The sequence below is a fragment of the Podarcis vaucheri genome (assembly GCF_965113315.1).
Source record: "Podarcis vaucheri genome assembly, chromosome: 2".
Lineage (NCBI taxonomy): Eukaryota > Metazoa > Chordata > Lepidosauria > Squamata > Lacertidae > Podarcis > Podarcis vaucheri.
In genome coordinates, this window is record NC_138760.1 from 129,769,983 (window position 1) to 129,793,570 (window position 23,588).

Genomic DNA, 23,588 nt, shown 5'->3' on the forward strand with positions numbered 1-23,588 from the left:
GCCAGGGATGTGGAGAACAGTTCTGTTTCACACTTTCATTCTTGTTGTATGTTCTGTAGTTAGTGATACTGAAAAATGTTTTCATTTTCTGTTTGGTATTTGTAAGAGATGTGCCAACTTTTATGTTTGAATCATCGTGGATCAATTCCAATCTGTTACCTCCGAGGATGTGGACAGGCTGCTTGGACGAGTGAAACCAACCACCTGTCTCCTGGATCCTTGCCCATCCTGGCTTATAAAAGCTAGCCGGGAAGGACTGGGCGATGGGCTTCGTGGGGTGGTGAATGCTTCCCTCCGTGAGGGTGCCTTCCCAGACCCGCTGAAAGAGGCGGTTATTAAACCGCTTCTTAAAAAAACATCTTTAGATGCGGCCACGATGGCCAACTATCGCCCAGTCTCAAATCTTCCATTCCTGGGCAAGGTGATTGAGCGAGCGGTTGCTGAACAACTCCAGGCATGCCTGGAAGAAGCGGACCATTTGGATCCCTTCCAGTCGGGATTCAGGCCTCATCATGGGACTGAAACTGCCTTGGTCGCACTGGTTGATGATCTCCGGCGGGCTAGGGACAAAGGTGAGAGCTGTTTCCTAGTTCTGCTGGATCTCTCAGCGGCGTTTGATACCATCGACCATAGCATCCTTCTGGACCGTCTTGAGGGGCTGGGAGCTGGGGGCACTGTTATACAGTGGTTCCGCTCCTTCCTCCTGGGCCGTGTTCAGAAAGTGGTGGGGGGGGATGAGTGTTCAGACCCCTGGGCTCTCACTTGTGGGGTGCCTCAGGGTTCTGTCCTCTCCCCCATGCTTTTCAACATTTACATACGGCCGCTGGGAGAGATCATCAGGAGGTTTGAGCTGGGTGTTCATCAGTATGCGGATGATACCCAGCTCTACCTCTCTTTTAAATCAGAACCAGTGAAGGCGGTGAAGGTCCTGTGTGAGTGTCTGGAGGCGGTTGGAGGATGGATGGCAGCTAACAGATTGAGGTTGAATCCTGACAAGACAGAAGTACTGTTTTGGGGGGACAGGAGGCGGGCAGGTGTGGAGGATTCCCTGGTCCTGAATGGGGTAACTGTGCCCCTGAAGGACCAGGTGCGCAGCCTGAGAGTCATTTTGGACTCACAGCTGTCCATGGAGGCACAGGTCAAATCTGTGTCCAGGGCAGCTGTTTACCAGCTCCATCTGGTACGTAGGCTGAGACCCTATCTGCCTGCGGACTGTCTCGCCAGAGTGGTGCATGCTCTAGTTATCTCCCGCTTGGACTACTGCAATGCACTCTACGTGGGGCTACCTTTGAAGGTGACTCAGAAACTACAACTAATCCAGAATGCGGCAGCTAGACTGGTGACTAGGAGCGGCTGCCGAGACCATATAACACCGGTCTTGAAAGACCTGCATTGGCTCCCAGTACGTTTCCGAGCACAATTCAAAGTGTTGGTGCTGACCTTTAAAGCCCTAAACGGCCTCGGTCCAGTATACCTGAAGGAGCGTCTCCACCCCCATCATTCTGCTCGGACGCTGAGGTCCAGCGCCGAGGGCCTTCTGGCGGTTCCCTCATTGCGAGAAGCAAAGCTACTGGGAACCAGGCAGAGGGCCTTCTCGGTAGTGGCACCCGCCCTGTGGAACGCCCTTCCAGTAGATGTCAAAGCGATAAACAACTACCTGACATTCAGGAGACATCTTAAGGCAGCCCTGTTCAGGGAAGTTTTTAACGTGTGATATTTTATTGTATTTTTGGTTTTTATGGAAGCCGCCCAGAGTGGCTGGGGAGGCCCAGCCAGATGGGCGGGGTATAAATAATAAATTATTATTATTATTATTATTATTATTATTATTATTATTATTTACTTCTGGGAAAAGGACTTTTCCCTGTTTCTGCCTTTTATGCCTTTCTGCTGGGGAAGCTAAACCAGTACCTGACCACTTAGTCGCCTACCAGAGCCTGATGGATTTCTGTCTGTGACACAGAAAAGTGACACAGTGTGGGGCAGTCTGGAAAAACTGGAGAATAATCTCCTTCCTTAGCTTATTTTTCAGGGCTGTTCTAAGATAAGGAAGTGGTGGCAGCAAACTACTGTTTCTATTTCTTTATGTTCTGAAAAAGTTTCGGCGCACCCCACCCCGTCTCTCATCCGGGTCTTGCCGGAGTTGGAAGGCAGGCTGGAGAGGTGAGAGAGTGTGCACGAATGATACACAAGCCCCAATACCTCTCCATCTCCCCTCCCCTGGGACTCACCAGATATCTCGGAGGTCCCTGGGAGGGAACGCTCAGAGGCTGTGAGGAGGGATGCAGGAGACAACCTGACCAGGTCAACTGTCCATCTTCCCCCTTCCATCCTCGCCCGGTTTACAGATTCAGTCTCTTTCATCCTTCCTGAGGAGTCGAGAAGCCACCACAAGCTGCAGGGTCCTGGGAGAGAGGAAGAAGCAAAGGGAGCCTCAGAGGCCCTGCAGGGATTCTCCTGCCCTAGATATTCCCCTGCTCCTGGAGAAGCACAAATGGGGCAGCCCCTTCCCAACAGAAACCCCATTTGAAACATCTACAGTGATTCCAACTTAATCTGTTTGCACCTCACCCCACTTCGTAAGACTGGCATGGTCTGCACAGTAGTGACCTGAGAGTAGACCCCATTGAACTCAGAGGGGCTTATGGATAGAATTTTTGGTTGTGTTCTCTTTAGAGAAGCTCTCTTTGGAGCAGGGCCCGTGGCACTCGGGGAGAGACCAGAAATTCTGTAACCACTCCAGGTCAACACCATCTTTCCACTTAATTCCATATCATGTTTCCTTATACCATTTGTAGCAATTAAAGCTTACCTAACTTTAGTCTGCAGCAACTTCTGTGTCATTCACTTAGTGTTCTGCAGAATGTGGAGGCTAGACTGGTGACTGGGAGTGGCTGCTGGAACCATGTAAGACCGCTCCTAAAGGAACTACTTTCAAAGTGTTGGTGCTGACCTTTAAAGCCCTAAACGGCCTCTGCCCAGGATACCCGAAGGAGCATCTCCACCCCCATCGTTCAGCTGGACACTGAGGTCCAGGAATGAGGGCCTTCTGGCGGTTCCCTCAGTGCAAGAAGAGAAATTACAGGGAGGCAGGCTGAGGGCCTTCTTGGTAGTGGCGCCCTCCCTGTGGAGCACGCTCCCATCAGATGTCAAGGAAATAAAGAACCACACAACTTTTAGGAGACATCTGAAGGCAGCCCTGTATTGGGAAGTTTTTAATGTTTGATGTTTCATTATGTTTTTATATGTGCTGGAAGCAGCCCAGAGTGTCTGGGGAAACCCAGTCAAATGGGTGGCAGGTAAATATTATTATTATTATTATTATTCACACAGGATGCTGATTGCGGCGGCAGCTTCACCCCAGTGGCTTGCCAGGGCAGGAGGGGCTTGGTCTTCCTAAAAATATTAAACTGAGCAAGGCTGGATGCAGCTCCTGCTCCCAAGAGTGGCACATGCCAGTCTGTGCACTGGCTCAGCTGGGAAGGGGCAGATGTTTAGCTGCTGATCCATCACAAGGTTGGAAACCAGATCTCACCCGGCCCTAGGGACTCCTCCCAAGAATCCTGGGAGCCAGAATTGGTTCAGGACCCTGAGAGGTGCAAGGAGACAGCTTCAGCTCTGCTGCCCAAAGACTGCAATTCCCAGAGTGGTCACCAATCCACACTTCTTGCCAGGGAACTCTGGGAATTGTAGTGGGTAGATGGTGGGAGAGGGTCTCCCCTCCAGTCTCCACACTTGGGGGGGGGGTGTATCTCCCCACTCCACAGGGCGTCTCCTTCCTCGGAGTCCTTGGATGCTTCTCTGCGTTATGAAATGCGACCCTTCCCCTCAATCTGAAGGGGGCTTATTTGCATGCCCCCCTTTTGTTGCCCCCAAAAGGACCCCTCCCCCAAAAGGAAGGCAGCATCTTGATCCAAAGGAAGAAGAGAGTTGCAGACCTGCTGGACACTCAGCCCCTCCCTGGCCTGGCGGAGAGGAACTGGGGGCAGGACCCTCCGCTCCCTGACTTGGGGGTCTCCCCCCCCATGCATGAGCCTCCTCCCTTGCAGCCCTGGGACCCCCTTCTCCCCGCTGCACCCCAAGGGGGAAGAGAGAAGAGACTCACCGGATTCCAGGAGGGGCACCGAGGAAGTTTTTGCAAAGCAGAGAGAACAAAGCAGCCTCCTCTTTGCTCGCAGGAAGGGACTGGGCAGGGAGGGGCTTCTGCTGGGGAGGACCTTGCCCTCCCCCGCCCTCCCCTTCCTCTCCTCTCTAGGAATCCCGCTCTGCTCCTTTTAACCCTTGGCAAGCCGAGGGCGCCCAGACCGCCCCTCCCTCCCTCTCCCTGCCTGCTTCTGCGCTCTAGGGGCTGCCCTCCCTTCTCCATCTGGGCCAAGGACTCTGCATCAAGCCCCCCCCCCCCATCTTAGGCTGACTGACGACAAGGGAGGTGGGGGTTCCCCGTTACCATTCTGCCGTGTGCATCTGGATCCCTACTTTAAAATGACTAAATGCTCAGAAGTGGGCACCCCTTGAGAAGGGGGGGGGGGGGAGGGACGCCAAGTGGGTAAAAAGGGTGAGCATCCATCTTTGGCAGATACTTTCCTTGCGACCCTTGCATTGCAGGGGTGGGGTGTGTGCTGGACTATGCAGAGCAAACCTGTAGGTGGAGTTGCCGGGGTGCCTCTTAGGGAGGGAAATATCTGCAGGGGTCTGGGGCTGCTTGGCTTCTCCCCCCCCCCCGCCCCCACGTCTTGTTTAAACTTTGAGCTCTGCAAAATATTTTGAAAGAAGCTGGATCTGACCATCATCATTGCTATCCGAGGCTAGGTGAGGTGAGCTGAGTTCCAGGGGGTTGTGTGTGGAGGAGAAATGAATGGATGGGAGCTGGAGGGGGAAATGACCCCCCCACACACACACACAAAATTCAAGAAAGCCCTGGCTGGAGGAAGGGAGTGGAGCAGTCTTCTCCAAAGTATTCACCTGGTACATGTTTCTAGGTGTTACAGAAGAGGAGGAATATGCAGAGCAGACCTGTGCAGATTTACTCATAAGGAAGCCCCGGTGGGGAGAAAGATTGAATTGGTATCACCCAAAAAAACCTCCTTAAAAATGGGGCTCCTGTTGGGAAGGGGGAACCCCTTTGGGGCTCTTCTAGGGGCAGCAGAATGTTCTGGGCAGGAGAATCCCTGCAGGGCCTCTGAGGCTCCCTTTGCTTCTTCCTCCCTCCATCCCAGGAACCTGCATCTTCTGAGCTCCTCAGGAAGGACCAAAGCGGCTGAACCTGCAAACCTAGCAAGGATGGAAGGAGGAAGATGGACAGTTGACCTTATCAGACTGCCTCCTGCATCCCTCCCCAAAACCTCTGGGCGTTTTCTCCCAGGACCCTCAGAGACATCTGGTGAGTTCCTATGGAGTGGAGATAGGGACACAGAAGGATCGATAGATGGATGGTGAAGAGGAAAACCTTCTCCCAGGCTTTTGAATGTTAGGTGCTATTTCCACTGCAGGACTGCTGGCTAGTTGCTAATCTCTCCTTCTTGGGTATGGTTCCTGACCATGTGGTTGCAGACCAAATCCATGTGGTCTTGGAGGAAGCTGATTTTCCAGATCCATTTTAATTGGATTTGGCACAGAAACTGCTTTGGTTGCCCTGTAGGATGACCTCTGTTGGGACAGAGACAGCAGAAATGGGTCCCTACTAATTCTCCTTTGACCTTTCAGCGGCTTTCGATTCCATCTACCATGGTATCTTTCTGGAGCAGATGTTTGAGTTAGGGGTGGGTGACACCGTTTTGTGGTGGTTCCCATTTTACTTGGATGGGTGTTTCCAGAGGGTGTTGCTTGGAGAGTATTCTTCTGCCCTGTGGAGCCTTCAATGTGTGGATCCTTCAGGGTTCAATTCTATCCCCTATGCTGTTTAACTTCTACATGATCCCACTAAGTGGGGTTATCTAGAGGTTTGGAGTACGTTGCAAGCAATATGCTGATGACACTCAGCTCTATTTCTCCTTTTATATCTACAGGTGAAGCAGTAGGTGTGCTAGACCATTTGTCCTGCCTTGGTAATGGACTAGATGAGAGCCAACAAACAAGCTCAATCCAGATAAGACTGAGGCCCAGTTTATGCGTGGTTCCTTAGACCAGATGGCTAGGAGGTTGCCTGCTCTTGATGGGGTTACACTCCCTCTGAAAGAGTGGGTATGTTGCTTGGGGGGAATTCTGCATCCATTGCTGTCCTTTGAGTGGCATGGAGTGTATTCCATCAGCTTCAATTGGTCGCCCAGCTGCAAGAAAGAGAAATGGGAGGTACCGTATTTTTTTGCTCTATAAGACTCACTTTTTCCCTCCTAAAAAGTAAGGGGAAATGTGTGTGCGTCTTATGGAGCGAATGCAGGCTGCGCAGCTATCCCAGAAGCCAGAACAGCAAGAGGGATTGCTGCTTTCACTGCGCAGTGATCCCTCTTGCTGTTCTGGCTTCTGAGATTCAGAATATTTTTTTCTTGTTTTCCTCCTCCATAAACTAGGTGCGTCTTGTGGTCTGGTGCGTCTTATAGACCAAAAAATACGGTATATAAAGAAGCAGTTGTGGCTTCATAAGGAGCTTTCAGATGAGCTGAAATTAAAGACATGCGGGCATTAGAAATGGAAGAAACAAGAAGATAAATTAAGAGTTGTGGGGAAAGAAGACAATAGGGCAGATAGATAGTCAAAGCTGGGGGGGAAAGATGGGAGAAACGTACATTGAAAATGTTGTCTTTAAGAATAAAATAAAATTATTATAAATTAATTTGAGATGGCATTTAACACTAGTCAGATTAAATCAAATAAGGAGTATTTGGTGTTATGTTGGAAGAGATGCCAGGAAATCGAGAATTGTGTTCAAATGTGGTGGGGGTGTAAATATGTACAATTTTAAAGGCAAAGGGTGTTTAAGGAGATAACAGAAATCACTGGGTTAAAGCTGACCGAAAGTCCAGAGTTAGCATTATTATCAAATTACAATGGGGTGGAAGGTTCTCAGGGCCTTAGTAGACCACAAGCTTAACATGATCAAGGGTCTGGAAACCAAGCTTTATGAGGAATGGCTGAGGCAGCTGGGTATGCTTAGCCTGTATAAAAGGAGACTGAGAAGAGATATGCCATCTAGGTATCTATGTTCAGATATCTAAAGTGCTGCCACATAAAGATGGAGCAAGCTTGTTTTCTTCATCTCTAGAGGGTAGGACCTGAACCAATGGATTTAAATTACAAGACCTGACATTACTATAATTTGACATTGTTTTAGCTGCATTCCTAAAAAACTGAAACATGAAAAGGAAAAGAGATATTGAAACAAGATATTATCAAAAATATATGTTACTTTTGGAATGGCATGTCCAGCATGAAGAGGTTTAATCAGGTATGATACATTGGGCAAAAGATATCGGTCATAATACACAGTTTGAGGATTGGGAAAAATTATGGAAAGAAGGCATAAACTTTACAGCCTGCAGTTCGCTTAAAGAAAATGTAATGAAAATTATTTATAGTCGTTCAGTCGGAAAGGACACCTTACTACACACCAGCGAACTCACACAGGGGAGAAACCCTTTAAATGTACTGATTGTGGAAAGACATTTGCTGATTCTGGAAGCCATGCACAACATCAACGAATTCACACAGGGGAAAAACCATTTAAATGCATGGAGTTTGGAAAGTGTTTCAGACTAGGTGGAAGCCTTACACAGCATCTACGAATTCACACAGGGGAGAAACCTTTTAACTGTACCGAATGTGGAAAGACATTTGTTAATTCAGGAAGCTATATGAAACCTCAACAGATTCACACAGGGGAAAAACCGTTTAAATGCATGGAGTGCGAAAGGAGCTTCAGTCAGAGTGCAAGCCTTACTAGACATCTACAAACCCACACAGGGGAGAAACCATTTGAATGCATGGAGTGTGGAAAGTCGTTCAGTCAGAAAGGACACCTTACAACACACCAGCGAACTCACACAAGGAGAAACCATTTGAATGCATGGAGTGTGGAAAGTCGTTCAGTCAGAAAGGACACCTTACTACACACCAGCGAACTCACACAGGGGAGAAACCCTTTAAATGCATGGAGTGCGGAAAGTGTTTCAGCCAGACGACAATCCTTCATTCACACCAGTGAACTCACACGGTGGAAGCCATTACAATGTATAGAGTGTGGAAAGACATGAGCTGATGCTGTAAGCCATGCAAAACATCAACCAACTCACATGGGAGAAACCATTTGAATGCATGTTTTAAGTCGTTCAGCCAGAAAGAACACCTTACTACACACCAGCAAACTCACACATGGGGAAAATATTTTAAATGTTTGGAGTGCGGAAAGTGCTTCATTACTAATGGAGCACTTCGGAAATATCAGCAAATTCACATAGGGGGGAAACCACTTAAATGTATGGAATGTAGAAAGTGGTTCAGGTGGAATCATCAACTTACTTCACATCTGTGAATCACACAAGAGAAAACATTTAAATGTATGGAGTGTGGAAAGACTTTCACTGATAGTGGGATGTTTAGAAATCATCACCGAAGTCATACGGGGGGGGGGGGGCTTTAAAATTGTACGGAGTGTGGGAAAAGATTTGGTCAGGGGTTAACACTTAGAAAACATGTAGCAGCCCACACAGAGGAGGAAAATCATGTGTGGAGTGTTTCTATCAGTTGCCTTTATTTTGCACCTATGAACTTACACAGAAAATAAAGCATTTAAATGCATGGAGTGTGGAAAGAGCTTCAGTGTGAGCAGGGCAATATGGGCCCGTGAACAAAAGGAGTGGAGTGGAATGACACAGTTAATTACTCCCGGTTGCAACGTTCAGAAGTGAATGTAACATCAATGAAGGAAGACCTGCTTGTCGAAATGATATATGGATTATTTAGCCCCAGGGGGAGGTAAGCTTTTAGTACCTTATTTTTTTCTGGCATATTGCATTCCCAGTTTTACTTGGTAACCCTCCCCCAGAAAGGCAACTGAACAAAGAAGCAAGCTGGAGAGATTTTGGCTGCCATTTTGATCTGATCATATCTGGACTGAGTGTGGATTTTGGGCAGTCATCCTTAGTGGGAAGATTGAAAGTTTTGGACTGAGTTATTAAGATTTGGCAGAAGACACCAGTTTGTGAATTTATTGAGGGGAATCCTGGATAGCTGCCAAGGGCAGATGATGTTCCTTTGGGATTTGAATATTATGACCCTTGAGAGCAGAAATGGAAAATGGACTAGTTGGATTTCAACAAGGATTTCACACAGAACTATAGAAGTGGAGGTTGAACAGACCAGTGGCTGTCAAAATAAGAATAAAAAGTAAAGGACAATGAAGTGGATTAACATCGGAGTGGTTTATTGAAGAATTATGAAATGCAACGTAACTTTAGTTGATCAGGACTCCATGCACCTCAAAGCATGAGAAGTCACCCTAAAAATATATATAATTCGGCATCTAAATTTGGTTTTTAATGATTTGTGTTAATTTGGAATGTTTTAATGTGGTTTTTATTGGTTATTAAAATGGAAAAATGAATAAATATTATTATTAAAAAAATGGGTCAGTGAAGATGATTGGTAAAGGCTTTGGGAGAGCTTAACTTTTATCTCCTCTCTACCTATCCTTATGGCACACAGCACATGATTGGCAATATCTGTCATTAATTTTTTTTTGGGGGGGGTAGATAAATTATACATCGAGGCACAAACAAGCCATTTGAATGGCAATGCCCAGCAACTTTTTTTGCCTCTTCTTGAACAGTGGATGATTTCCTGCGGCCCTCCCCCTGCTGCTGTAAGTGTCAGTGGGTCCTGACTGGTTGCCCAGGAAAGTATAAAGACAAGGAAAAGTTTCTTACAGTCCTTCCTCCCCCCGCCCCAAGCTTACAGAGAGAGGCCATAGAACCCAGCCTCTTGGATAATGGCGTCGTCCCAAGTGAATCGCCACCGCCCGTCTCTCCCACTTCCTCACTCATCATCGTCATCACCTCCTTTACGGGTGGTGCTAAGTGCCCTCTGTCTTTGAGCTCTTTGCTCTCCTACTTTTAAGGCTCGCCAGGTTCTGGGAGTTGGTGGGTCTGGAATGTTTTCTAGTGGCAACTGTTCAACCACCAGCTGCTCTGGCTCTCCCATGATTTCCCAACTTCCCCCCTCATCTGCCTCTGAGCTGTGACCTCCCTCAAACCTGTGCTATGCTGCCTTCCTCCCTCTGTCCCCTTCCCCTCAGTGTTACAGTCACAGCTTCTCTTAACATCCCTTCAAAACAGTTGTTATACTTCAATTTCTGTTAGAGAGGTGTTTCAGTTGAATAATACAACATAGCTTCCTTCCCTGATCAGTGCCTTGGTTCAGGAGCGAGGGGCAATTTTCCTCAGCCCCCCTTCTCTCTAAGCAATCCCACTCCTGAGGTAATTACAAAATGACGTAACAGACCCAGGGGATCCCCCCCCCCGCCTTGTGACTGGCTTGGGGGTCTTCTCTCCCTGTCATGGTCCAGTTCACGGGCGATCGAAGTCTCTGCTGGGAATGTCGGGACCGGGGGCAAGATGGGGTGGGAACAGGAACGGGAGTCCACAAGCCAGGAGTTGGGAAGCCAAGAGTCCGAGGGTCAGAGAGCTGGGAGTCAAGAAGCAAGGAGTCATGAAGGCAGGGGTCCAATAAAGAAGGCTGATCGCCGAAGAATTGGTGCTTTTGAATTATGGTGCTGGAGGAGACTCTCGAGAGTCCCATGGACTGCAAGAAGATCAAACCTCTCCATTCTGAAGGAAATCAGCCCTGAGTGCTCACTGGAAGGACAGATCCTGAAGCTGAGGCTCCAATACTTTGGCCACCTCATGAGAAGAGAAGACTCCCTGGAAAAGACTCTGATGTTGGGAAAGATGGAGGGCACAAGGAGAAGGGGACGACAGAGGACGAGATGGTTGGACGGTGTTCTCGAAGCTACCAGCATGAGCTTGAGCATACTGCGGGGGGCAGTGGAAGACAGGAGGGCCTGGCGTGCTCTGGTCCAGGGGGTCACGAAGAGTCGGACATGACTAAACGACCAAACAACAACAATATCCCTTCCCAGCTCTTGCCACCAGGTGCTGAGAGTTACCAATCGGCCTCACCTGTGAGGCTGCGCCTTGCCTCTTCAGAACAAACTTAGGAAGGCCCCAATCCTGCAAAGTCCTATTGGTCACAGGGCCTGGCCCCTGTACGCACACCTGACATTCCCTAGAAGAACTGTCCCCTCCTGGCTGGAAGGTGACCGGGGGGAGCCTGAATTCCCCAGGTTCTGCTTCTCCTGCCTCAGTCAGCCCTCCCAGGACACTACTGTCCGTAGACCTTCCCCAGACCCCCCAACTGGGTCTCCCTCTCCAAGCTGAGAGGGTCTTTCGTCTCGCTGTGGACAGTCTCCTCAGGGTGGGTGTTCAACCCAAATCAGAACCAATTTTTCCTCAGACAAATCCTATCCTCCACCCACCTCCAAACAACCCCCCTCCCTCTTCTCAAATCCAGCCCTGTTTCTCCTCTCAAATCTAGCCCTGCCCCTCAACCTGAGCCAGGGACGCGGACTTATAAAAAATATTGGGGGGGGGGCCCCTGGGAAAGCTCATGAATAATAAATAAGCTCATGAATATGCAAATAAAGTGGCTCCGGCCCTAAATAGGGCAAGCCACGCCCCCAGCCAGCCGATTGGCTGGCTGGGAGGTGTGGCCAGTCGGGATTCCCCTGTTCTCGCGGGATTTCCGGCAGTGCCTTGGCAGTGGTGGTGGTGCTGCGAAGCAGCGAGGCAGGAGCCCCCGCCATTAGGCTGGCGAAGGAGCAGGTGGGGAGGAGGCGGGGGACAGCGGCGGCGCTCTGCTGGAAGGGCGCCCGAGATTATTGGGGGGGCTGAGCCCCCCAAAAAAATTTTTTGAGGGGGCTCGAGCCCCCTCAAGCCCCATGGAGTCGGCGCCTATGACCTGAGCCCCATCTGATTCTAACTTCTCAAGTCAAGCCCTTCTCCAACTTTCTTCCCTCAGAAACAGCTCCTTCTATTTTCCCTCCAAAAGTGCTGGCTCCGCCCCCTCCGTCTTGGGAACCAATCAGAGAGAGGACCCGGCCCTCTGGCGGAATTTCGGGGGGAACTGCATCGCCAGACTGCTGCCCCTCGCATGTCATTTTGATATCTTAGTATTATTATTATTATGCATAAAGCAAATGGCCAAAGTAGTGCGTAACGGCTCATTCGGGAGGGCGTCAGTTTGCCTGGACTCCAGTTCATTTCGCCATCACAAAGTGCAGCTGATGAACTGGGTTTCTGCTTCATGGAAGCTTTCCTCTCCTCCGCCTGTCCATGCTTTTCCCCAGTCCTCCTCTCCCCGCAATAGAGGAATGAAGGAAGCAGGGGGCTTTGGCTGAGCGTCTGCGGAAAGGGAAGGAGGGCAGAACAGGTGTTTCCACCCACTACACCCCACTGCCTCTCTCTTGACCCCGGGGTAGAGACCCCGTCCTTCTTCAGGACGCAGCCGGCTTCTGCATCTCGCCTCGCTGTGTCCTTTTTGCAGAGCCCACCTCCAGTCTAGAGGCCTGGGCATAGCCAGGATTTATATCAGGGGTGCAGAACCGAGCTATCTGCAACGCGATAGGTCAGTTAGTTAAGTCTTTTAAGTCAGTTAGTTAGTTAAGTCAGTTAGTTAAGTCAGTTAGTTAAGTCTTTTTATTTGATTGATTGATTGATTGATTGCGGGGGGGCGAATATTCCCTCTACTTCCGCAGAGTTGCATTGACTTCCTCCATCCCACCCGCTCCCCCCAGGGAGCTTTGAAAGGAGGCCGTGCATGGCATGCTTGGCGGACCAGGATGGTGCAGGCTGGCAGTTGGAGGGCGTCTCTCGTGGATGCTTCCGTGGAGAGTCCAGCATCGCAGCGGGTTGGGCTGGATGACCCTTGTGGAGCCCCTTGAAACTCTCCTATTCCCCCGATTCTCTTATTGTAAGCCAAGCAGCCCCATATTGGTCTTGCACCCTGGTCCTGGCCTCCGCCGCCGCCCCTGAGGATGTTAGAATCCTAGAGTTGGAAGGGGACCCGAGGGTCATCTAGTCCAACCCCCTGCAATGCAGCGCTCTTTTGCCCAACATGAGTCTCGAACCCGCAACCCTGGGATGAAGAGCCTCAGGCTGTACCCACTGAGCCATCCCACCTATCGCCCCTCCAATATGTCATTCCCCAACCCAAGGGGCTTGTGGCTCCCTAGGAGTTCGCCCCTAAGGATGCCCCTTTCCCAGCCTGGAAGCCTAGCCGAGCCTTGCCGAGTCATGTTCTAAATCTGGGGGGATCTCACGACGTGATCAGGATCCCTCTCGGTGCCTCGCCAGCTTTTTCCCTGGGCAGGAATCTCTGAGAGGCGAGGCTACGTAGGGGTTAAGGAGAGCGAGAGAGCCCGGTTGCCTAGAGCGGCCTGGGAAAGGCCCCTCTCTCCGTCCTTCCGACTCGCCTCCTCTTTCAGCTTGTCTTGGGAGGCCTCTGGGGCGGTGAGTCCTTTGGGCGAAGGGGAGGCTGTGGGGCGGCGGGGGTGGGGTGCAGAGGAGGCTGCTGGGGGGGGGCTGAGAGATGAATGGGAGGGTCCCCTGGGTGGGTGGGGGGAAGGGAAGCCATGGGACCCAAGGCCTCTGAGGTCCCAGCACACCCCACCCACCCACCCATGACCCCCGGGGGGGGGTTGAGTAGGTTGTTTGGGGGGCTCGGAAGTGGGCGCCCCTTGAGATGAGGGGGCTCCAAGTGGGGAAAGAGGGTGGGCATCCATCTTGGGCGATGCTTTCCTTGCGATCCCTGCATTGCTGGGTGTTGGACTAAATGACCCTCGGGGTCCCTTCCATTTCCACAGTTCTATGGTTCTGGGGGGTGGAGCATTGGGGCCAACTCCATGGGGCCGGGAGGGGTTTGGCCCCCACAGTAAAACACTTGAGGGGCCTGGGGGTTGTCTGTGCATTGTATCATGTGATATTATATGGAGCAAGGCTTGCTGCCACCCCCACCCCCTCCGATATTTAATTCAAGTTTGCACCCCTAGGGTAGAGAGAGTGTGTGATAGGAATTTTGAGGTCTTAGATATATGTTAAATGTTCATAACCTGGAACCATTTTTGAGTCCCAAACTGACCAAATGTTTTCTCTGCAAGGTCAAAGGAAAATGGAAAAGCCTCCTCATTGTCCTTTCCTTCACAAATCCTATCTTAAGGGTATGTTTGTGTTTGAACAGGGTGAGCTTGTGACCTGACTCAGGAACTAAGTATTTATCATTAAGGTAAAGGTGCCCCTGCCCGTACGGGCCAGTCTTGACAGACTCTAGGGTTGTGCGCCCATCTCACTCAAGAGGCCGGGGCCCAGCGCTGTCCGCAGACACTTCCGGGTCACGTGGCCAGCGTGACGACGCTGCTCCGGCAAACCGGCACCAGAGCAGCACACGGAAATGCCGTTTACCTTCCCGCTATAAAGCGGTACCTATTTACTTGCACTTAAGGGTGCTTTCGAACTGCTAGGTGGGCAGGAGCTGGGACCGAACGACGGGAGCTCACCCTGCTGCGGGGATTCAAACCGCCGACCATGCGATCGGCAAGTCCTAGGCGCTGAGGTTTTACCCACAGCACCACCTGCGTATTTATCATTACTAAGTATTGATCATTACAAAAGACTGGCCAGGCTCCCCAGGGTATCCAATCAAGTAAGCAGGGTATCCAATCAAGTAACCTGCCAGACAGGAGATAAACTACAGAAGAAAAGCAATATTCAAATTTCTGTTTTAGACCGCCTTTTCTGTGATGTAGGTATTATTTATCTGGGGTGGTGGTCTTGAGCTACAGGGTGGCAATTTCAAAATGTCTATATAAGGCCTTGCACGCCATTGTTCTGGGTTCCTCCTGTCCTGTGCGTAGTGAGTGAGGACCCTGTTGCAACAGATCAATGAAGATCAGGCTTACTAGCTGCTTTGCTTCTCAATATTCTCTGGTTGGCCTCTGTTATTTTCTCCTACTAATAGGAAAAAGGGCAGATTTTGTTTACAAGAGAGAGACGTGTCCTTTGGGAGAAAGGGCTCCATCTTAAGCGCTGGCAGGGAAATGACCCCCCCCCCCCACAAAATTCAAGAAAGCCCTGGCTGGAGGAAGGGAGTGGAGCAGTCTTCTCCAAAGTATTCACCTGGTACATGTTTCTAGGTGTTACAGAAGAGGAGGAATATTCACCTGGTACATGTTTCTAGGTGTTACAGAAGAGGAGGAATATGCAGAGCAGACCTGTGCAGATTTACTCATAAGGAAGCCCCAGTGGGGAGAAAGATTGAATTGGTATCACCCAAAAAAACCTCCTTAAAAATGGGGCTCCTGTTGGGAAGGGGGAACCCCTTTGGGGCTCTTCTAGGGGCAGCAGAATGTTCTGGGCAGGAGAATCCCTGCAGGGCCTCTGAGGCTCCCTTTGCTTCTTCCTCCCTCCATCCCAGGAACCTGCATCTTCTGAGCTCCTCAGGAAGGACCAAAGCGGCTGAACCTGCAAACCTAGCAAGGATGGAAGGAGGAAGATGGACAGTTGACCTTATCAGACTGCCTCCTGCATCCCTCCCCAAAGCTTCTCGGTGTTTTCTCCCAGGACCCTCAGAGACATCTGGTAAGTTCCTATGGAGTGGAGATAGGGACAGAGAAGGATCAATAGATGGATGGTGAAGAGGAAAACCTTCTCCCAGGCTTTTGAATGTTAGGTGCTATTTCCACTGCAGGACTGCTGGCTAGTTGCTAATCTCTCCTTCTTGGGCAAGGTTCTTAAAAAAAATAAATCTGGATTTTTTTAAACAATTTTTTTTATTACAAAAAACAAACAAACAAATCCATAAATGAAGATCTTGTGGCTTCCCTCCATCCCCTCAGTTGGTCCTAATATTACCATCTACAACTGCATAAAAGTCCATTGTCCATATTTTTCTGTTCATCCAAGTTATCCATAATCTTTAATACCTTACAAGTGCAGTTAAAATCCTTCTAATGTTTTCATTTGCTTGCAACGGTCTCCTAGATAAATTGTAATATCCCTATTATTATTATTTATCCCAACCATATAGGCAGCTGGGTTTTCTTTTCATTTCTCCTTTAGGGGTGTGTGTTCATGAAGCATGCGTACTAGTTCTTAAACTATCATCTGCTATTTCTCCTTGTGATCTCGAGTCACATTGTTATCTCGACAGAACTATAAATCTATCACTCTCAGGTTCAGCATGGGCCTTAACACATTCTTTCACAGATAACACCCTGTTTCTTAGTCTTAATTGCACCCTCAACAAGGAAAGGAGTTTAGGGAGAATCCTTTGATTCAGCTAAGGAGTCATTTTTATTCATTTATTCCACATTGGGGCAGGACCTATTTTTCTTGCATGGTGGGTTTCAGGAGGAAGGCACCCTCTTTCACCATGGAAACAGTGAAAGACTTACCCTTCAACAGCTAAATGTGAGGCTCCCTTTGTTTCTTCTTCCCTCAGGAATCTGCAGCTCGTTTTCGCTTCTGAGCTCCTCAGGAAGGTTGAAAGAGTCTGATTCTGCAAACCTAGCTAGAATGGAAGGAGGAAGATGGATGGTTGACTTGGTCAGGCTGCCGCCTGCATCCCTCCCCAAAACTGTTAAGCATTCCCTCCCAGGACCCTCAGAGAGATCTGGTGAGTTGCAGAGGAAAAGGGCAGGGATGGATGGAGACAGGAGGAGGGAAACACATTGGCAAGGGGGAAAGATGGAGAGGAGAGAAAAGGCAGGAAGAAGGAAGCAGAGAGGCCTTTTCCCATGCTCCTCTTTGTTTCTGGAATCTGCTTTCATAGAATAGCCAGAAACCTTTTTCCTCCCACAGCGTTTTGATTTTACATGTCCCCCCGCCACTATATGATTAAATGATGATGATTACCTAAACTAATACAGAAATATGGGTAAAGGGTGTTGGGGAAATGCTTTTAGTAATTACAGATTATTATTTTTTTTGAAACACTTCTACCACTTTTATTTTTTTCTAGACAATTATAATTATGTATGTAATTTATATATCGCCCTTCATACAAAGATGTTCCTTGAAACCCTAAAAGCATTTCTCCCTTTGCAGGTGGTGCAGACAATCGACAGAATTCTGCAGAATGTGGAATGAGCTTTATTGACGGTGGAAACCTTACAAACCATCAACAAACTCACACAGGGGAAAAACCATTTCAATGTAATAAGTGTGGAAAGAGCTTCTGTCAGAGGGTGAAGCTTTCAAATCATCAACGAACTCACACGGGGGAAAGACCATTTAAATGTATGGAATGCGGTAAGAGTTATAGTCGTAATGACGTTCTTAAACTACATCAGCGAATTCATACAGGGGAAAAACAATATGAATGTGTGGAGTGTGGGAAGTGCTTCAGTGAGAGTGGAAAACTTAAAAGACATCAACGGACTCACACAGGAGAGAAACCATTTAAATGTATGGAGTGTGGAAAGAGCTTCAGCGAAAGTTGGACCCTTCATACGCATCATCGAAGTCACACAGGGGAGAAACCATTTAAATGTATGGAGTGTGGAAAGAGCTTCAGACAAAATTCAGCCCTTACTTTACATCATTACACCCACACAGGGGAGAAACCATTTAAATGTATGGAGTGTGGAAATAGCTTCCGTGACAGGGGAACACTTAGAAAACATCAACAAATTCACACAGGCGAAAAGCCGTTCACATGTATGGAGTGTGGAAAGAGCTTCCGTCATATTAGTTCACTTCGTGTACATCAACGGACTCACACAGGGGAGAAACCATTTGAATGTCTAGAGTGTGGAAAGTGGTTCAGACGAAAGACACACCTCACTTCACATCGGCGAACACACACGGGGGAGAAACTATTTAAAGGTGGAAAGACTTCCACTGATAGTCAAACACATGCAGAACATCAACGAACTCACACAGGAGAGAAACCACTTGCATGTATGGAGTGTGGAAAGAGGTTCCGTTATAGCAGCTCACTTACTTTACATCAGCGAACTCACACAGGGGTTAAACCATTTAAATGTATGGAGTGTGGAAAGAGCTTTGGTCAGAGTGTCCAGCTTACTATACACCAGCGAACTCACACAGGGGTTAAACCATTTAAATGTATGGAATGTGGAAAGAGTTTCCGTCAGAGTGCACACCTTTACATACATAAACATACTCACACAGGGGTGAAAGACTTTAAATGCTTGGAGTGTGGAAAGAGCTTCAGTCGACGACATAGACTTAGTGAACACCAGAGAACTCACACAGGGGAGAAACCATTTAAATGTATGCAATGTGGAAAGAGCTTCAGTCACAGTGGAGCCCTTAGAACACACCAGCAAACTCACACAGGGGTGAAACACTTTAAATGCCTGGAGTGTGGGAAGAGCTACAGTCGACGTGATAAACTTCGTAAACATCAGAGAACTCACACAGGGGAGAAACTTATTGAGTGTGGAAAGAGTTTCCATCAGAGTGCACAGCTTACTTTAAATAAACATACTCACACAGGGGAGAAACCCTTTAAATGTATGGAGTGTGGAAAGAGCTTCATTTGGAAGAATCAGCTTAATTCTCATCAACGAACTCACACAGGGGAGAAACCCTTTAAATGTATGGAGTGTGGAAAGAGGTTCAGTGAAAGTTGCTCCCTTAATATTCATCATCGAACCCACACAGGGGAGAAACCATTTAAATGTGTGGAGTGTGGAAAGAGTTTCCGTCAGAGTACACACCTTACTTTACATAAACGTACTCATACAGGGCTGAAACACTAAATACTTGGAGTGTGGAAATAGCTTCAGTCAACGTGAGAAACATTGAACATTCACTCGATGTTCATTCTTTTACATAGAATTCTAGAATGCTAGAGTTGACGATGGACATAATTTGAGGGGTTTCTGGATGGGGCAGTGTGGAAACACATTCACTTTATTTTGCTTACTTCTTTGGAACAAATGAACCTCAAAGGCAGACTAGCATGACAATGAACCAAGAGGTTCAGTGCTGGCTGTCACTTGTGGACTGAATGGTTATTTTTCACAATATGTGGGTTAATCGTATTCACAGTGCCAACTCCAGTGGTACCTTGGTTTAAGAACAGATTAGTTTATGAACAACTAGGAAAGAGAACATGTTCCGCTTCCTGTTGAGTGTGTTCTGTTTGTAAATTGAGTCCCCCGCTGCTAATCAGAGGCTTCCTGTTGAGTCTGTCGGCTGTTGAGTCCAGAGCACCCACACAACACAGAGGTGATACTTGGAGCTTTTGTTTTTGCTTTTTTTGTGTGTTTTTGTTTGTGTGGCTTTTCTTTTTAACTGTGACTTGTTCTTTGTTTTATGGCACTGACTTTTGACTGTGGCTTGAGACTTCGTTTTTGTGACTGTGTGGAACACAGTTCAGCTACTGGTTGATTGTGTGACTGCAGAAATGTATAAAAGCCCCCCATACAAACAATTACTATCATCAGTGCACGTAAGAAAAAAATAGTAATTTTTGGTTTTATCATTACAATACTGTCTTATTTTTTTTATTGTACAGTACATTGATTATTGCCTTCCTTTTATGGATCAGTGGTCTTGATAGTAAAATTCATGTTAAATTGCTGTTTTAGAGGTTGTTTTTCATTGTCTGGAATGAATTAATCCATTTTCCATTACTTTTTATTGGAAAGCACGCCTTGGTTAAAGGACAGACTTCCTGAACGAATTAAGTTTGTAAACCAAGTTATCACACTGATTTTGTGTGTGAAAACAGCCATTAATAAAAGCAATGGACTCATAATCTGGTGAACCGGGTTGGCTTCCCCGCTCCTCCACATGCAGCTGCTGGGTGACCTTAGGCTAGTCACACTTCTCTGGAGTCTCTCAGCCTCACTCACCTCAGATAGTTTTTGTTGTGGGGGAGGAAGGGAAAGCAGATTGTTAGCTGCTTTGAGACTCCTTAAGGGGAGTGAAAGGTGGCATATCAAGTCCAAACTCTTCTTCTTCTTCTTGACTGGGAAGTCAAGGAGGAGGAGATTAAAGCTGTCATGATTCAGTGGGCCCAGGATTTTGGATATAAAACAGATATAAAAGAGTGGGAAAATTTATGGAAAGTAAATTTGAAATTAACAGCGTACTATACCTTGAGGGGAAATTTCCCAAACATGCAATACTGTTGGTATTAGACCCCATGGAAACTTTCAAAGATGTATAAAAACGTTTCTAGTAATTTTTGGAGAAGGAACAGGCACAATATTCCATATGTGGTGGCTATGTAAAAAAACTCAAGGTTTTCTGGGATGACATCTATATAGAACTTTTAAAAATGTTAGATGTTTGTTTCACAAAAAAAGAGAAGCCTTTTTATCACAGGCCCCGATATTCCTAGAAATGTAAGAGAGGTCTTTTTATACACCACTGTTGCTGTTAGAGTCCTAATAGCGACAAATGGAAGAGTGATAAAGTTCCTTCCAGGTTAGAATGGTTACAAGAATTGGTCTAATATGCAGAGGTAGCCAAACCAACCAAAAAATTAAAAGATAATTCAAAACAAGTATTTATATCATAGAATCATAGAGTTGGAAGAGACCACAAGGGCCATCGAGTCCAACCCCCTGCCAAGCAGGAAACACCATCAGAGCACTCCTGACATATGGTTGTCAAGCCTCTGCTTAAAGACCTCCAAAGAAGGAGAATCCACCACACTCCTTGGCAGCAAATTCCACTGTCAAACAGCTCTTACTGTCAGGAAGTTCTTCCTAATGTTTAGGTGGAATCTTCTTTCTTGTAGTTTGGATCCATTGCTCCGTGTCCGCTTCTCTGGAGCAGCAGAAAACAACATTTCTCCCTCCTCTATGTGACATCCTTTTATATATTTGAACATGGCTATCATATCACCCCTTAACCTCCTCTTCTCCAGGCTAAACATGCCCGGCTCCCTTAGCCGTTCCTCATAAGGCATCGTTTCCAGGCCTTTGACCATTTTGGTTGCCCTCCTCTGGACACGTTCCAGTTTGTCAGTGTCCTTCTTGAAATGTGGTGCCCAGAACTGGACACAGTACTCCAGGTGAGGTCTGACCAGAGCAGAATACAGTGGCACTATTACTTCCCTTGATCTAGATGCTATACTCCTATTGATGCAGCCCAGAATTGCATTGGCTTTTTTAGCTGCCGCATCACGCTGTTGGCTCATGTCACGTTTGTGGTCAACCAAGACTCCTAGATCCTTTTCACATGTACTGCTCTCAAGCCAGGTGTCACCCATCTTGTATTTGTGCCTCTCATTCTTTTTGCCTAAGTGCAATACTTTACATTTCTCCCTGTTAAAATTCATCTTGTTTGTTTTGGCCCAGTTCTCTAATCTGTCAAGGTCGTTTTGAAGTGTGATCCTGTCCTCTGGGGTGTTAGCCACCCCTCCCAGTTTGGTGTCATCTGCAAATTTGATCAGGATGCCCTTGAGTCCATCATCCAAGTCGTTGATAAAGATGTTGAATAAGACCGGGCCCAAGACAGAACCCTGTGGCACCCCACTAGTCACTCTTCTCCAGGATGAAGAGGAACCATTGATGAGCACCCTTTGGGTTCGGTCAGTCAGCCAGTTACAAATCCACTGAGTGGTAGCAGAGTCAAGACTGCATTTTACCAGCTTCTTTACAAGAATATAATGGGGCACCTTGTCAAATGCCTTGCTGAAATCAAGGTAGGCTACATCCACTGCGTTCCCTTCATATACCAGGCTTATAATTCTGTCAAAAAACGAGATCAGGTTAGTCTGACATGACTTTCAAAATGGGAAGTTTTAAGAAGATATCTTAAGAAAAGTTGTTGCACCTTGAACTCGGTTACAGCCTTTGAATAACATCTGTAGCTGTTTTAAGTAAGAAAAAGGACACAGGAGAAATAATATTTTATTATACAACAAGTGGATATGTTTTTGCAATAAGTCAGTAAGTCAGTAATGGTGAAGAAGAGGAGGAGGAGTAGTAGTTTAGATTTGATATCCCGCTTTATCAGTACCCGAAGGAGTCTCAAAGTGGCTAACATTCTCCTTTCCCCTCCTCCCCCACAACAAACACTCTGTGAGGTGAGTGGGGCTGAGAGACTTCAAAGAAGTGTGACTGGCCCAAGGTCACCCAGCAGCTGCATGTGGAGGAGCGGAGACGCGAACCTGGTTCCCCAGATTACGAGACTACCGTTCTTAACCATTACACCACACTTGTTAAATGTTAGAATTTATGCTTTTGAATTATGGTGCTGGAGGAGACTCTTGAGAGTCCCGGGGACTGCAAGAAGATCAAACGTATCCATTCTTAAGGAAATCAGCCCTGAGTGCTCACTGGAAGGACAGATCCTGAAGCTGAGGCTCCAGTACTCTGGCCACCTCATGAGAAGAGAAGAGAAGACGCCCTGGAAAAGACCCTGATGTTGGGAAAGATGGAGGGCACAAGGAGAAGGGGATGACAGAGGACGAGATGGTTGGATAGTGTTCGTGAAGCTACCACCATGAGTTTGACGTTTCCGAGCACAATTCAAAGTGTTGGTACTGACCTTTAAAGCCCTAAACGGCCTCGGTCCAGTATACCTGAAGGAGCGTCTCCACCCCCATCATTCTGCCCGGACGCTGAGGTCCAGCACCGAGGGCCTTCTGGGGGTTCCCTCATTGCGAGAAGCAAAGTTACTGGGAACCAGGCAGAGGGCCTTCTCAGTAGTGGCGCCCGCCCTGTGGAACGCCCTTCCAGCAGATGTCAAAGTGATAAACAACTACCTGACATTCAGGAGACATCTTAAGGCAGCCCTGTTCAGGGAAGTTTTTAACGTGTGATATTTTATTGTATTTTTGGTTTTTATGGAAGCCGCCCAGAGTGGCTGGGGAGGCCCAGCCAGATGGGCGGAGTATAAATAATAAATTATTATTATTATTATTATTTGACCAAACTGTGGGAGGCAGTGGAAGAGAGGAGTGCCTGGCGTGTTCTGGTCCATGGGGTCAGGAAGAGTCCTAAACAAAACAACAAGGAAGGACACGCCAAGCCAGGCAGGTAAACGAGGGGGAATGAAAGATGCTATGGGGCAAGGGGAGGGGGGGCGCTCTTAGGTTACAGATCTGGCCAGGTTCTTCCAGAGACGCCTTTGCAAAGCGCTGGCATCCTGAGGGTGGTCCATCTTTCCGCAAGAGCATGCACACCCCCAGATTCGGACCCCTCCGCCTGCCTAGACCCGAAAAACGCAACTGGGGAGGCGCGCAGGTGGTGCTATTTGGGGAGGAGAGGGAGCCAATGGGGGGGGGAGGGAATAGAGAGAGCCTGGCTGCCTAGAGAGGCCTGGGAACAGACCCTCCCCTCTCCCCCCACCTCCCCTCCCCTCCCCGCTCGTCTTGGGTGGTCCCTCCTGATGCAGAGGAAGAGATGCGGCGCGCAGGGCGAGGGGTGAGTCGTGCCAAGGGGGAGATTTCGTGGGTGGGGGGCCCGAATACGAGGGTGTTGGGGGGCTGAGAGGGGGGGGGAGGGAAGGATCTCTGGGAGGGACGCCCAGCCTTCTTGCTCCTCTCCAGGACTCTCCTTGAAGTCACATCCCTGCACGAGGCGAGGGGCGTCCTATCCCCCCCCCCCCCGCAGC

At 48.2% G+C, this 23,588-nt stretch overlaps 1 protein-coding gene and 2 long non-coding RNA genes across 13 annotated transcripts in view; 1 reads left to right on the forward strand and 2 right to left on the reverse strand.

Annotated features, from left to right (window-relative positions):
- Window positions 1-4: 4 nt before the first annotated feature.
- LOC309527462 lies at window positions 5-16,553 on the reverse strand. Its single transcript, XR_014217243.1, has 3 exons — window positions 16,436-16,553; window positions 1,844-2,405; window positions 5-152 (listed from the first exon to the last, which is right to left on the reverse strand). It is a non-coding gene; the product is annotated as an uncharacterized lncRNA (long non-coding RNA).
- On the reverse strand, window positions 4,625-12,586 carry LOC309527455. Of its 2 annotated transcripts, none has more exons than XR_014217235.1 (4): window positions 11,947-11,961; window positions 11,109-11,537; window positions 5,014-6,266; window positions 4,625-4,639 (listed from the first exon to the last, which is right to left on the reverse strand). It is a non-coding gene; the product is annotated as an uncharacterized lncRNA (long non-coding RNA). The 2 variants fall into 2 exon arrangements; XR_014217236.1 differs by lacking the exon at window positions 4,625-4,639 and adding an exon at window positions 12,471-12,586 and having other exon boundaries at window positions 5,379-6,266; window positions 11,947-12,440.
- The window catches only part of LOC309527269 (uncharacterized protein), a 74,383-nt gene continuing 55,616 nt past the window's right edge, over window positions 4,822-23,588 (forward strand). For 2 of the 10 annotated variants that reach the window (XM_082213944.1, XM_082213950.1), the window contains exon 1: window positions 4,823-5,380. In XM_082213944.1, coding sequence (XP_082070070.1) covers window positions 4,852-5,380 — 529 coding nt within the window. In that variant the 5' untranslated portion in view covers window positions 4,823-4,851. Of the gene's footprint in view, window positions 5,381-15,209; window positions 15,621-16,482; window positions 16,657-17,082; window positions 19,774-23,289; window positions 23,399-23,588 lie in introns of those variants that run through there. The other 8 variants (XM_082213949.1, XM_082213948.1, XM_082213951.1 and 5 more) reach the window with 8 other exon arrangements.